General features: G+C 41.3%; 1 protein-coding gene across 4 annotated transcripts in view; it reads left to right on the top strand.

Annotated features, from left to right (window-relative positions):
• Positions 1-13,846, top strand: part of PDZRN4 (PDZ domain containing ring finger 4) — a gene marked incomplete at its 5' end in the record, with an annotated part of 232,774 nt that overhangs the window by 109,815 nt on the left and 109,113 nt on the right. Inside the window, one exon of one of the 4 annotated variants that reach the window (XM_081877868.1) lies at positions 7,218-7,545. The exons of the other annotated variants lie outside the window; for them this stretch is intronic. Within the exon in view, the coding sequence (XP_081733994.1) occupies positions 7,477-7,545 (69 nt within the window). Of the gene's footprint in view, positions 1-7,217; positions 7,546-13,846 lie in introns of those variants that run through there. 4 annotated transcript variants of the gene reach the window in all.

The following is a 13,846-nucleotide window of genomic DNA, read 5'->3' as shown; positions in this document are numbered from 1 at the left end:
AGTAGCACCCAGGCAAGGATTGGTTTTAGAACAGCACTCCAGTCACAATAGGAGAGAAATTAAATTGACGTATCAGAAACTCTTTCACTGCTTTCACTTGTCTTTGCCAGTTGACTCTCTTAGCAGCAACAGCGACACTCATAGAGGCTTGTCGAGTTGTTGTTGGTTGCATTCTGCTTATATGACATTCTCTTATTTCTATCCAGACCAAAAATTTCCTAAAATCCAATCTCTTGCATCCTATTTTTAAACATATTTTCTTACTGCTCTTTGTGTCTAACCTCTCGGACTATATATCTGAAACATTACAGGTGTCATCCCTTCAGAACAGAGTATGAAACTGGCAAATGCCATCAACTTCTGTCAGAAAAGGAAAAAGCTGTGGACATTTGTTGATTTCCCCATTATAGTTCATTGCCAGGTCATATGAAGCTTCAGAATATGAAGTAAAGCAAGGATTTACCTCAGATACAAAATGAAGCACAATGTTGTCCAGTTCCCAAGCTGAGGCAGCCCGCTATCAAAAGCACTGTGTTTAAAACCATTTTTTTCCTCTCCGCATGCCTATTCTCTAGATCTGAATACATAGAAGTCTGTATATAATCATGTTCCAGCCTGCAGTCAGAAATGATCATAATTCCATTTATAATTTAATGATATACTCTTGTATTTAAGCACCATGGATTTGCAGCCATTTCTATTCTGGGATGTCAGCTAAGACAAGATTTGCTTTAGAGTGTTGTTAAGGCCTTTCCTCCTTAACCCTAAGTGAACCCTAGGATGTACCTTAGCTAAAGATCATGGTTAAAGAGGAGAGACAGTGATCCCAGGTCAGATGATACACTAAGCCAAATCATGGCTTAGCTGCTGCCCAAAAACCCCAGGGAACATCAAAGTGGTCATGGTATCCTCCTCAGAAGCCTGCACATTCATGCTAACCCATGGTTTGGATGACTGTAACGTGCAAACCAGGTGAATGTATAAGAGTGAGGCATGCAGTAGAACCCTTTCTATAAACAAACAGGTGTGTTCATCCATGTTTCTTCATTTGAGGCCACATGTAATAATTAACTGCCTATTTGAACAAAAGTGTACGGTGGTACCTCAGGTTAAGAACTTAATTCGTTCTGGAGTTCTGTTCTTAACCTGAAACTGTTCTTAAGCTGAGGTACCACTTTAGGCCTCCTGCTGCCGCTGTGCCACCGCCGCGCGATTTCTGTTCTCATCCTGAAGCAAAGTTCTTAACCCGAGGTACTATTTCTGGGTTAGCAGAGTCTGTAACCTGAAGCGTCTGTAACCCAAGGTACCACTGTACATAGCTCAGTTAAGACTTCAGTTAAGAGCATTATACTTCAAAAGAGTGGCATCAAAATTTCAAAAAAATCAGTTTTAATGTTTATGGAAGTAGCAATCTTTTTTAAAAATATATTTTAAAGAGTTGAAATATGAAATATATCAGATTTTAAAGGCAATTAAATAATGGCCACACGTAAATCAGGAGGTGAAAACTTGGTCTCTTAAACAATTGGTTATATAAAACAAACGGGACTTCCAAGTAAGCCTTCAAAAGATTGGGCTGAACAATGACAGTGTTTCTACAGGAGTAAATGTGTTCAAGATATACAGTGTAATAAAACATAGTCAGAATTATTCAAGAAGTACATGTCCCCTCATCATTTTGACTGCAAACATGACAGAATAAGCCACTGCTGCTTAGTACATAAGAAAGTCACTTTTTTGTTGGGGTTAAAACCACTTTCTGCATTAAAAAAGCAATTAAATTTTATCCTTCAGGAGTTTTAGTGCTTTCCTTAGCTGGTTCTTAGTTTGCCTCTATGCTTTGATGGACCTTTGAGGTGACATCACATTAGAGGTGACGTAGAGAAGAAATTGCTCAATCAGGAAGCTTGTTGAATAATTCATTCCTCTTCGAATTGCATATTGAATACAAAGTGGTTGATTGTGTTTTAATATCTTTTGTAAAAGGAAAGGAAAGGACTTGTTAAAAGGCAGTATTTCCAATGTAATCTTTAATCCAATTATGATACGCCTCAGTGTTTGCATCCATACATAAGTGGGTTAGTAGCTTTGAGCATACATCTAATGAAAACAGCATCTTTGATGAACCTCAGAATATCATGCAATATTTTTCTTTAAGAAATAATTTTTCTCAGACTTGGATCCTCAGCCGATTCGACATCTGTAAATAGAAAACGAAACCTCTGCTTTATCTAAGCCAAGGGTAGATAAATGAATGGAGCACATATGTCAGAATTGAAAGGCCGCTTAAGAACATAAGAACAAAACGTAAGAAAAGTCATGCTGCATCAGGCCAAAGCTCAGTCTAGCATTCTAGTCTCACAGAGGCTCAGCAGATGCCTACAGGAAGTATTCCTACATAACAAATTTCATCCCTACGTGACGAAATTCCGGCATGAAAAGCATTTCCATGGAGGACAACCCAAGTTAGTCCCAACACGTATCGGTTGTGTTTTCCATATTCATGAAATGTACAAATTAGGTAGCCCCAACCAGCTGCAAATTTCCATATTATGTACATATGGATCTATGGAAAGTTTACAGTATCTTTCCCGCCCGTGTGTTTTATTGGTAAGAGATTTGTCAAGTTGGAAGCAGCTCAAATGAAACAGGTACAGACATAATGAAAACTGAGTGAAATAATTGGGTTACATCCAGTGCTAGTCATATGACTCATTGAAATTAGTGGACATGACCATAGCTGTCAGCTTTTCGCTTTTCATGCGAGGAATCCTATTCGGAATAAGGGAATTTCCCTTTAAAAAAGGGAAACGTTGGCAGCTATGGACATGACTAACTTGGTCCCATTTCAGTTGGTCTGCTCTGAACAGAACTTAGTTGGATTCAACCCACGGAGGGCGGGGAGGAGGAAGTTATTGGTGGTAGTAGCACAAGTAAGTTCTATGTCCTCGTGTTTTATATTCCAAATAATATTCCAAGCATTAGAGGAGAAAAAAATTAGTATAAGTAAATGGTGCCAATGGGGTCACAATCCTTCTGAGTGAGTGGGCCTGTAGTTTTGGAGACTTTCTGGATCTACTGTTCTCTTGGCACCACAAGTGGCCCTAGTGGCATGGAGTGCCCTTCACCATTTCAAGGTCATTGTAGGCAGCCTATCCAGGCAGGGATAAGCTGGCCACAGTAATTTGTGCTCTGGTAACAACAATATTGGATTGCTGCACTGCACATTATGTTTCTGATGCCTAGTCAAAACCTGCATCTAGTGCAAAATGCAGCTTCACTTGGCACCTATCCTAATACCTGTTAAGTATCATGTCTGTTTCTTTTCTGAAGCTCTTAATGTTTTCTGGGATTTTTTTGTTTTTTGTTTTAAATCCTGCCATGATAGTTTTTAGAACTACCTTATATTGTTGCTAGCTGTTACATTGGTATTTTGTGTGGGGGTTATAAATAATTGTGGACTATTTTACACATTTTTAATTGAAGAGTGCTATACAGTGGTACCTTGGGTTAAAAACTTAATTCGTTCTGGAGGTCCGTTCTTAACCTGAAACTGTTCTTAACCTGAGGTACCACTTTAGCTAATGTGGCCTCCCACTGCCACCGTGCGATTTCTGTTCTCATCCTGAAGCAAGGTTCTTTACCTGAGGTACTATTTCTGGGTTAGCGGAGTCTGTAACCTGAAGCCCTGGTAACCCAAGGTACCACTGTACAAATAAATAAGAGAATGGGACAGCTGCTGTAAGTTAAGCACAGTTGTGTGCCCAGGCACAGTGAGCCTGCCGCTGGGGTGCCATGATAGCAGAAGGAAAGGAATCTCAGGACAACTTCTTGGATTGCAATAGGCCACAACTTTATGGATTACAGATGTGAGTTTTGGCTCAGGCATTGTGTGTTTCCAGAATCAGTCAGCTTGCCTGCTGACTGCTAACCTGGGAGTTGATCCTGGGATAGGACTGCCCTGTGACATACATGAAATAAGAGCAGCCCATTGTAATCACCGTCTTGAGGAGTGCTGTGGCCTCTTGCCCCCTTTTGGGAGTATGGACAGAAACACCTCGGTGGTGGGCCTAATTTATGCCTGGGAAGCAGACCAGAATGAAGACCCTGCAGGATTCTTCATTCAGCTCCATCTCAACTGTGCCAGCCTCCTGAGCCCACCCGTGATTGCTCAATTTCATTGGCGGGCTAAATTAAAAACTGCTCCCACCCTGCCAACTGGTGGGAGAGGCCACAGCTTCAACCACCAGCCATTGGAAGCAGGGAAAGGAGCCCTGGCGATGGGGGTGAGCTGCACCGAAATTGCTGCCCACAGTCCAGGTGAGCGGAATTTCTCTGTGAGAGCTTTGGCCCTGCACTCAGTGTCAGTTGTGCCTGTGGCATTCAAAAAGTTCCTTCCTTTGTCCAATCATGCTCTATTGGACTGTGATGTTCTATCTATAAAGGTAAAGGGACCCCTGACCATTAGGTCCAGTCGTGGCCGACTCTGGGGTTGTGGTCTCATCTCGCTTTATTGGCCGAGGGAGCCGGCGCACAGCTTCTGTGTCATGTGGCCAGAATGACTAAGCCGCTTCTGGCGAACCAGAGCAGTGCACGGAAACACTGTTTACCTTCCCGCCGGAGCGGTACCTATTTATCTACTTGCACTTTGATGTGCTTTTGAACTGCTAGGTTGGCAGGAGCAGGGACCAAGCAACGGGAGCTCACCCCATCACAGGGATTCGAACCGCTGACCTTCTGATCGGCAAGTTCTAGGCTCTGTGGTTTAACCCACAGCGCCACCCGCGTCCCATGATGTTATATCTATACATTCCCTAAAATAAAGATTATGGGGCAACCCTTCTTTGGTAACATGTGGCCCACAGGGAAATTTCATATTTTATTCTTGACGCTTAGAGCTGGCACAGCTTCTGTCTTGCATGGTTTGACACATACATATGTAAGATATGCAGTTACTTCTATGAACTTTTAAGTTTATTTATTGAGCAGGTGAAATTTCATTTTTAGCTGGGCGCAGGTTCATTTATTATTTGCATAGTGGTACTTACATGTGCCATATTGACACCCGTGATGCTACATTGACATCAGTGAAGCTGTTTCTAAATAGGTTGCCCTCCCTGGCTTTGATCCAGCCAGTTAGGTTAAAATCAAGGCCCAGAAAATCGGATTATTACATCTCAAGGGAAAGGAATGATAAGCAGTGTATGGCTGTGGGGCTGCTTTCCTTGCTGCATTGGTGGTGTTTGAGGTGCTGCTAGATGCAAAGCCAATTTGTTAACAATTAGTACTCATTAGGATCATTTCCTAGTATTGATTTTTTTTTAAACCCACACATTTTACAAAGTACTTTTTGTAAAAACAAAACAAAAACCCTGCAGTACTTTATCAATTAAGCATATTAGGAGCCAATGTCAAGATTAACTTGACTGATTTCATTGGCTATAAAGTAATTATTTTTTGCACCAGAGTCCACCTGGCATCCCATTAAGTTTAAGACTTTTCAGAACAAGAGCCAGCTATATTTAATTAGTGAATGTGTCAGATAGCACTGGTTTTAAACAAAAGAAGTCATGGAAAAGGACCAGATTTTTACCATGATTTGAGTTTATTTTTTAAGAAGTACACTTATGAGCTGGATTCTGTATAACATATGACATTGTGATTGGATTTAAATGTGAGGAATTTGCACTTTTTTAAAGATCTAAGTTTCATTTAAATGTGTCCTTGTTTTTATGTGAATAGAGAGAACCATAGAGCTATAAAAAGCTAATTGACAAATGGCAAAATTAGGCTTTGTGGCAAGCTCTTACAGAAGCTTTTTAATATTTAAAAATAAAGATCATATACATAATTACTTTAATTCATGTTCACATTAAAGTTATATTTCCATCCCTAGTTATTCAAAAATTTATGCCCCATTGTGCAAATTAATTAGGAGAGTTATTTATCTAGCACCCCAATTCTTTTTTTAAAAAGTTGCATGTAGGGAAGCCGCATTGATTTCAGCAGAAATTAACTTTCAGGTTATTCCCCCCCCCCCAACACCCCATTTATGCACAGCCATTACAGCTCCGTTGGGCCCAGTCCAAAGATCTTCACTACTAGTGAACAGATTTTTCTTTTTAAAAAAGAAAAAAAAACCCAACCCCCAAACCAGCTTTTAAGGGCATTAATCACCTGTTGAAGACAGAAGGAAAGAAGGTGCTTATAAGGCCATCTCTCAGATCCATACAGCTGATCAAAGGTGGCAGTATCAACTATCTTAGCAGTGATGCACATGTGACACAATAGCATTTATACCACTGAATTGCAAAAGTACTGATGGGATTCCTCCCCCTCATAATTCGCATGCAACTCTGCATCCAGGCGAGCAACCCATGCATGGAAAACAAGTTTCCATAGGCGCTTTTACAGGTGACCGTGCAAGATTGATTAGAAGTACATTCCACTAAAATCAAATGGGTGCTGCTTCCAAATGAATGTACTGGAGATAATGGTACAAGATTTGGACATATGTACTATTATATATGTGCATGTTTGATACACATATATGTAGGGTGAATTAAAATACTGTAAATAGAAGAGGACATTGAGAGCTTCACGAGCAAGTGAGTTATAAATGCTAGAAGTGGTACATCTATGTATTGCAGAATGTTAGAACACACTTCCTTCTAATTTTAGTATTTTGGCAGATCTGATAGTACTACGCAAATAAAGAATGTAGTACAACCATCTGGATTTATTTTCTTTTTTCTGTCTTGCTTGGTTCAGCTGTTAAGAAAAATAACCAATTTTTCCCCATTAAGTTGGGAAGGGATAATAAACATGTACTTGAAAACATGTGCCGTAATTGTATTGCCCACGCTGGAGAGCTGTCCTAACCCAAGAATGTTTCCCCCAAAATTACTACTCATGCATATTATCCCTTTGATCCTAAAGGTAAAGGGCAAATGTTGTTGCTGTTGTTTAAAAAAGGTACCCCTTACGTGCTCCACCTTCAATAAACAAAAGTGTTAGCGGCACGTGTATTTTGTTTAACCACAGTACATTTGCTTCTTAATTAGTAAATATTCATCTGTTATCAGCGGCAGCTATGACACCCCTCCCTGCTAACACGTTCTGTCATAAATAATCAATGAGGCTCTATTAATATTCATGAGCTGGAATCTGTGTAGTCATGTGCACTGATGCAGAGACAGGGGGAGTGTTGCTGCGAACTGAGATGAAACTCTGTGTATGTCTGTGTGTATACGTGAGTGTAAGATACTTGGGGAAGAAGAAGAAGAAGAGCATGCTGCTGCTTACACACACTACCCTGGCTTGTGCTTCCAGCTAACAGTGGCGTGTCTGTGTTCCTGCACCGGAGAGACTGATGAAAAACAGTAGTCAAGTCTGGAGGGTGCTTCCCTGTCAGTGCATTTGCCTCTCAGTCCTTGGGAAATTAGAAGCCTTGCTCTTTCATTATTTCTTACTAGAATGGGTTGCAATTTGTGCAGTTTTCAAAAGAGGGAGGAACACTACAAACTGCTTTATGAAGTTTCCCAGGTGAGTGCAGAAGGTTTTTGTAAGAAGCTCTGTAATTTTGTGCTGTTTGCAAAGCACTTGGTGAAAATGAGGGGGTGTTGATTTTGTGTTTTGGTGTGTGTGTGTGTGTGTGTGTGTGTGTGTGTGTGTGTAATTGCATATTTGACTGTCTGTGTGTTTCTTTTAAAAATTGCTGTACATCTTTTTTTTGCCAAATTCTCAGCCAGAGACATGTGTTATCATTGAACCATATCGTAATGTGCATAGGGAATCTTTAGATTTGGTAAGTGGATTGTCTATCAGTTACACAGATGACACTTTTGCAGCTGTTAGGATTTAGCAGGTAGGATTTGCCAGCACTTGGGTCTCAAGTGCTTTCAAGAAGTTTACTGGAGGAAGTTTTATGACTTAGCATGTGCTACCAAGGCTGTAGAGATAGCTATTTTTAATTAGAAATGACTGTTTTGTTTAACAGTAAATTATCAGAGCTATTTTTCTTCCTCTCGTTTTGAATAGGGGTTGAGCTGCCTGATTTTAAAGGGTGCTTTTATCGGTCGTTATTCTGTCCTTTGTACTGTTCCTCAATATTAGTCAGAGAGCTTGATTTATCATGTCCTTACTTAAGTCTGTGTCCCAACAGCAGGAATATTTCTGTAATCTGATAACACTGGCTTGTTGTGCAATTAGAATAAGAAGGGAGAGATGAAGAAAATAAATGTTACCCTAGTAGACTGTAATTTTGCACAAGTCCTATTGCACCCATGTTTGAATTGTGTGGATTTCGTTTTGATTTGGCTTTTGCTCTGGCAGATGAAAGTTTAGTGCCTCAGCATCTGTTCTCTTCCTCTTTGTAATTTTCCCATGCTTTGGCATGTCACTGTTGACAGAGGCTGAACACTTCCAGTTTTTGACTGCACTGTAGATGACAAGCTAAGGATTGAGGACAAAACAGTGTAGAATGTTGGTGGTCTGTTGGCACAGCAGTGACTAAGTACCTATTGCCTACTGTTTTTCTTCTATTTCCCCCCCCCCCTTCAAATTCTTCCTGACGTGATTCATTTCACAGTGGACTAATTACAAAGTGGATTCTCTACACATGAAACATCCTCCTCAGTTGCAGAGTTAATGCACATTTTCATGGTAATGTGATCAGAGCCTCATTAGCCAGTTTCCAAAACGATCCCCTGCATTAATTAAATATAAAAATGACTTTTTTATCACCATGGAGGGGAAAAAGAAGATTAACATTGTCAATTATAACCAGGGACAATATCGCTGCTTCTTTTTAATACCATCTTCCCCCCACAAAGAATCAAGTACTTCCCAAATACTAAAAATAGCATCCGAAGGCAGATAACCTGTCAGTTGCTTTCAGCTCAGAAAATGGACTCTAGGTGGAACACTTTCCTTCAGTTTAGAAGTAATTCCATCATTGCTTTTTTTCCTGACAGTTGCAAGATAGGGAACAGAAAAGTAGCGCTACTTCTCTCCTCCCACCCTCCTCCCTTCCGACTGCAAGTAGCCAAAGAAACCTTTAAAAATACAAAATGTAAATAGCTCAGTAGATTACAGTACTGCAAATCAAAGAAGCCAGACCATGCTATAAGAAAACAGATCAAGCCTCCGTCTGAATTTCATAAGGAATATCTTAACTACATTGGAGCTAGGGGATATATTAAGTACATTTTTGTGAAATTTGCTTGAAGTTGACACTGAATACTAAAGCTTTTTAAGCATGCAAAAGTGTCTGCCATTGTTGGGGGATTCCAGAGGTATTCATCCTCTTACTTGTTTGTTTCCTCCTCTGCCAGAGGTTGCAGCTTTCATGATAAAGAAATGACAGAGGAGGGAAATGAATTACCACTTTCACTTTAACCCTGGTATTTACCTGATAAGGTATAATCCCTGGAAGAATCTGTGTGAGTCTTCCAGGAGAGCAGTATACAGGCAAACCTCCAGCTTTTTGCATTCTGGATTGTGGAGGAAATGTCACTGATAAAGGCTTTTAAAGAAAGCAGTACTGTAGTGTTACGCCTTTTTCTAGCTGTTACTATGTGGATCTTTGAGTTAGTTTCTGTTTTTGCTCCAGTATATATTCAGCTTTATGATCGCATGTCAGCTCAAGCATATTTTAGAGAGGTGTTCCCCGCTAGCAACCTCTGTCGCAAAAGAATGTTCCATTCTGCTATACAAAAACAAAAATGATAATATTGCCATGAGACTAATGTGAGCTGTATTATTTGCAAGAAAGGAATTCTGTTTTTTCCACATTCTCTTTCTTACAACTGTACGTCCAAGTATGTGGACTTGTATCTGGAAGACTTGGATTCAGTTCCAAACTCTGCCATAGAGTATGGTCTTGGATAACCGATGCCCCCTTTAGTTTTACATCTATAAAATAGGAATAAGGATTCAAAGTTGATGTGAGAAATGCACAATAAGCATTTACTAAACAATTTGCAGCTGGAAATAGTTCATTAATATGACATTAGGTTAAATGTGGTGAGCGTAGTTGTCAAAATGAGCATTATGCAGAATTTTCACAAAGGTCAATTTATGATTTGATTAAAAGTCTGCTTTTCAAACCCTGTTGAGAAAACTCCCATCTGAGAGGTGCTTTGTGTTTGTTTGTTTTTTGCACCACAGCCCTAATATGTTGCCAATTCTGGGATTCCGTCTAATTCATAGCACAATTTCAGCCATTCAGGGATCACGTAATGAACATAATGATATCATGGTGTCACATAGCCAGTAAGATTTGGTTGCTTTTATGACATCACTAAAGGTAAATGAAAACACTCCTATTATTTTCAGTCTGTATGGTAGTAGAGAGCAAATGTTCCCCCTGTTGCCTAGGAAACGTGGAAATACTTCTCTGTTGCCACACTGTATTGGAAGTTTCATTGTCTACCGAAGCTGTGTGTCCAGCCTTTCACCCTGATCTAGCTAACTCTAGTCACATACCATTTATGCATGCCTAGATGAGTGAGAATGTCAATGAGGAGGCTGCGTATTTGAATATGCCTCAAAATATGCATCCCGTTGAAAGTAAAGCCAGGCAGATGGTTGGAAGTAAACCCAGTTGCAGATAATTTTTAGCCAAATTTCATTAGTCTCAATTCATTCAGAATGTACATCCCTCTTCACATTTTGTCCCAAACACAACCTTCCAATAAGTGTGGTTGATCAGGAGGGAGAATGTAATTTGACTGCCTCACTAGCAGGGTTGTGTTTTCTTACCCCAATATATTTCTTCCATTCTGCAAATTTTGTACCCTTTCACAAACAGGGCTGTCCAAGGGACCTTGCATAGGGTGCCCAAAGCACCGTAAAAGTTAGTGATATGTCAAAAGATTCAAAGCTGAGGTCCCACAGATTTCTCAACTAGTTTCTGGCTGCCTGATCCTAATCCTTATGTCTTGGATTGACCCTGTTGTGTGGGCTCTTAGCTACCAGGGAAAGGTAAAAAGGTAAAGGACCCCTGGATGGTTAAGTCCAGTCAAAGGCGACTCTGGGGTTGCGGTGCTCATCTCACTTTCAGGCCAAGGGAGTCGGTGTTTATCCGCAGACAGCTTTCCGGGTCATGTGGCCAGCATGACTAAACCATGATGGAAACCAGAGCTCACGCAAACACGTTTACCTTCCTGCCACAGTGGTACCTATTTATCTACTTGCACTGGCGTGCTTTTGAACTGCTAGGTTGGCAGGAGTTGGGACAGAGCAATGGGAGCTCACCCCGTCGCATGGATTCGAACCGCTGACCTTCCAATCGGCAAGTCCAAGAGGCTCGGTGGTTTAGACCACAGCTCCTTCTGCGTCCCCGTGTTGTATGGGCTCTTAGCTACCTTGGCTATCATCCTTGCCTGTGCTGGTTCATCTTTCCCATAAAGTGAAACCCTTCTTTTTAATCACACATTTTTTATCAGGAATGTACAGGTAGCATTCATGGCACTGGGTGCCTTTTCCTACTATTCTGCCTTTCTCCTGTTACTATAGCTGCTGTTTTGTCTAACTAGAGAAGTACCACATGGCTTTATAGCAGCTACAGCTTAACTCTGTCTGTTCTCATGCCAAAGCATTAGTGGATAAACTTCTTCCATGAAGGGCCATTGAGCCATTGGGTTGTGAGGCAGAACTGAGCCAAAGCAAGATGTGAGTACGGCCATACAGAGCTTGGAAAGTTTATTTGAAAAAGGAACTAGTTATAGTTCAGCATGTTCAAAAAGCAACTGATTCCATTTCATGTTTCTCACTGTGTTCAGTTCACTATGTGATTCAGATTCATCCAAATGATTGTAGCCGAAAGTATACATGTAGCTAAAGTAGAGCTGCACTGTATTTCTCTGACAGAACATAGCAATAAAGGGAAGAGAACAGTAAGAAGTATTGGGGTACAACATATGGGGTGGACAGCAGCAGCAGTAGGTTGCACAACATTATTGTGTAGCATCAGAGGGTCCTGCAAAAAATTTTGCAACTACAATGCCTTCCATTTTCAGTTGGGAAGACAGCAAAGCATAATTATTCCAAGACAGCATGAGACTAGAGCTTCACATTCTACACATACACACATGACAAAAATTACTCTGGGAGTTGGTGATTTTGAGTACAGTAGCAGCATGAAAAGAATGTGCTCCTCCACTTTAAATCACCCTGGCTTGTACCACAAAGTCCTTTAACAAATGTTTGCAGGAGTAAACATGCATCTGTAACTCCAGTTGGAGGAGGGAAACTTGGGAACAATTTGTACTGAAGTAACACGGTTCCAAGACGATGGTTGAGACCTTCTGCCACGTACCATTTTGTTTCTCAATATTACCCCTTTCTGATGCTGCTTTAATTCCGCTTGCAGTATGTAGTTCTGCCTTGATATTTGCTTGAGGGGTGGTGGTTGTTGTTGTTGTTTAGTCGTTTAGTCGAGTCCGACTCTTCGTGACCCTATGGACCAGAGCACGCCAGGCACTGCCTCCCACAGTTTGGTCAAACTCATGCCGGTAGCTTCGAGAACACTGTCCAACCATCTTGTCCTCTATCATCCCCTTCTCCTTGTGCCCTCAATCTTTCCCCAAATCAGGGTATTTTCCAGGGAGTCTTCTCTTCTCAGGGGTGGTAGAGAAATACTTTTGTGCCTCTGATTTTTTTTTTCACCTAACCTGGGAGCCGGTAGCCTGAAATCCTATACGTCAGCTGTGGCAAACCCTGTGGCACACAGACCTGGCATGCCTCATGAGGCTGTTTGGGGAAAATCATACCCTGCCCCCTGTTAGTCACTTGGCATCTGGGGCATAGATCTGTTATGTCCAGGCTAAGTGCTGAGACAAGGGATATCTTACATCTGATCTTAGTGCTAAGCATCACAGTGCTGTGAGCAGAGATCGGATAATGTCTTATCTTGAAGCTGTGCAGCTTAGCACTGAAATCAGAGACAAACTTCTGCCCACTCTTCGATAGTAAAAAGTAGCAGGCAGAGATTTATCTCTGCTCACAGTGCTGTACTCCCACAGCACTAAGATAAGTGAAGTGCTGATCGCTAAGAGTTAAAATAGCATTTCCACCCACTCCAGCTCTTGGGTGTGTGGGGGTGAAATGCTATTTTTATTCTTAAAGATCAGGCAGAAGGATCTCTGCCTACCTGTGTGTGTGCCTACCTGAATGCATGCCTGGCTGCTGTTATTTATTCATATTTTTGTTTTGTCTGTGACCTTGACCAGTTCCTGCCCATCCTTGGAAGGTTCTCCATGTTATAGCCTTTTCTTTGTGCCAAAAGAGCACATATTTACCTGGGAGTAACTCCTGTTAAGAGGACGCGGGTGGCGCTGTGGTGTAAACCACTGAGCCTTGGGCTTGCCGATCGGAAGGTCGATGGTTCGAATCCCCACAATGGGGTAAGCTCCCATTGTTTGGTCCCAGCTCCTGCCAACCTAGCAGTTCGAAAGCACATCAAAGTGCAAGTAGATAAGTAGGTACCACTCTGGCGGGGAAGGTAAACGGTGTTTCCGTGCGCTGCTCTGGTTTCGCCAGAAGTGGCTTAGTCATGCTGGCCACATAACCCGGAAAAACTGTCTGCGGACAAACATCGGCTCCCTCGGCCAGTAAAGGGAGATGAGTGCCGCAACCCCAGAGTCGTTTGCGACAGGACTTAACTGTCAGGGGTCCTTTACCTTTACCTTTTTAAACTCCTGTTGAACTTAATTGTTCTTACTTTTGTGTAAACATATTGCACTATAGTCTTGCATGTTCTCACTTTTAGCTGACTTGCTGTCTAACCTATGAAAACATATGTCGTTAACATTGTTGCCACAATACTCTCGGTTGTTCTTGA

This window comes from Podarcis erhardii, assembly GCF_964252035.2.
Source record: "Podarcis erhardii genome assembly, chromosome: 10".
NCBI classification, from domain to species: domain Eukaryota; kingdom Metazoa; phylum Chordata; class Lepidosauria; order Squamata; family Lacertidae; genus Podarcis; species Podarcis erhardii.
The sequence above is the reverse complement of the archived record's forward strand: the minus strand, read 5'-3'. Positions and strand labels throughout refer to the sequence as shown.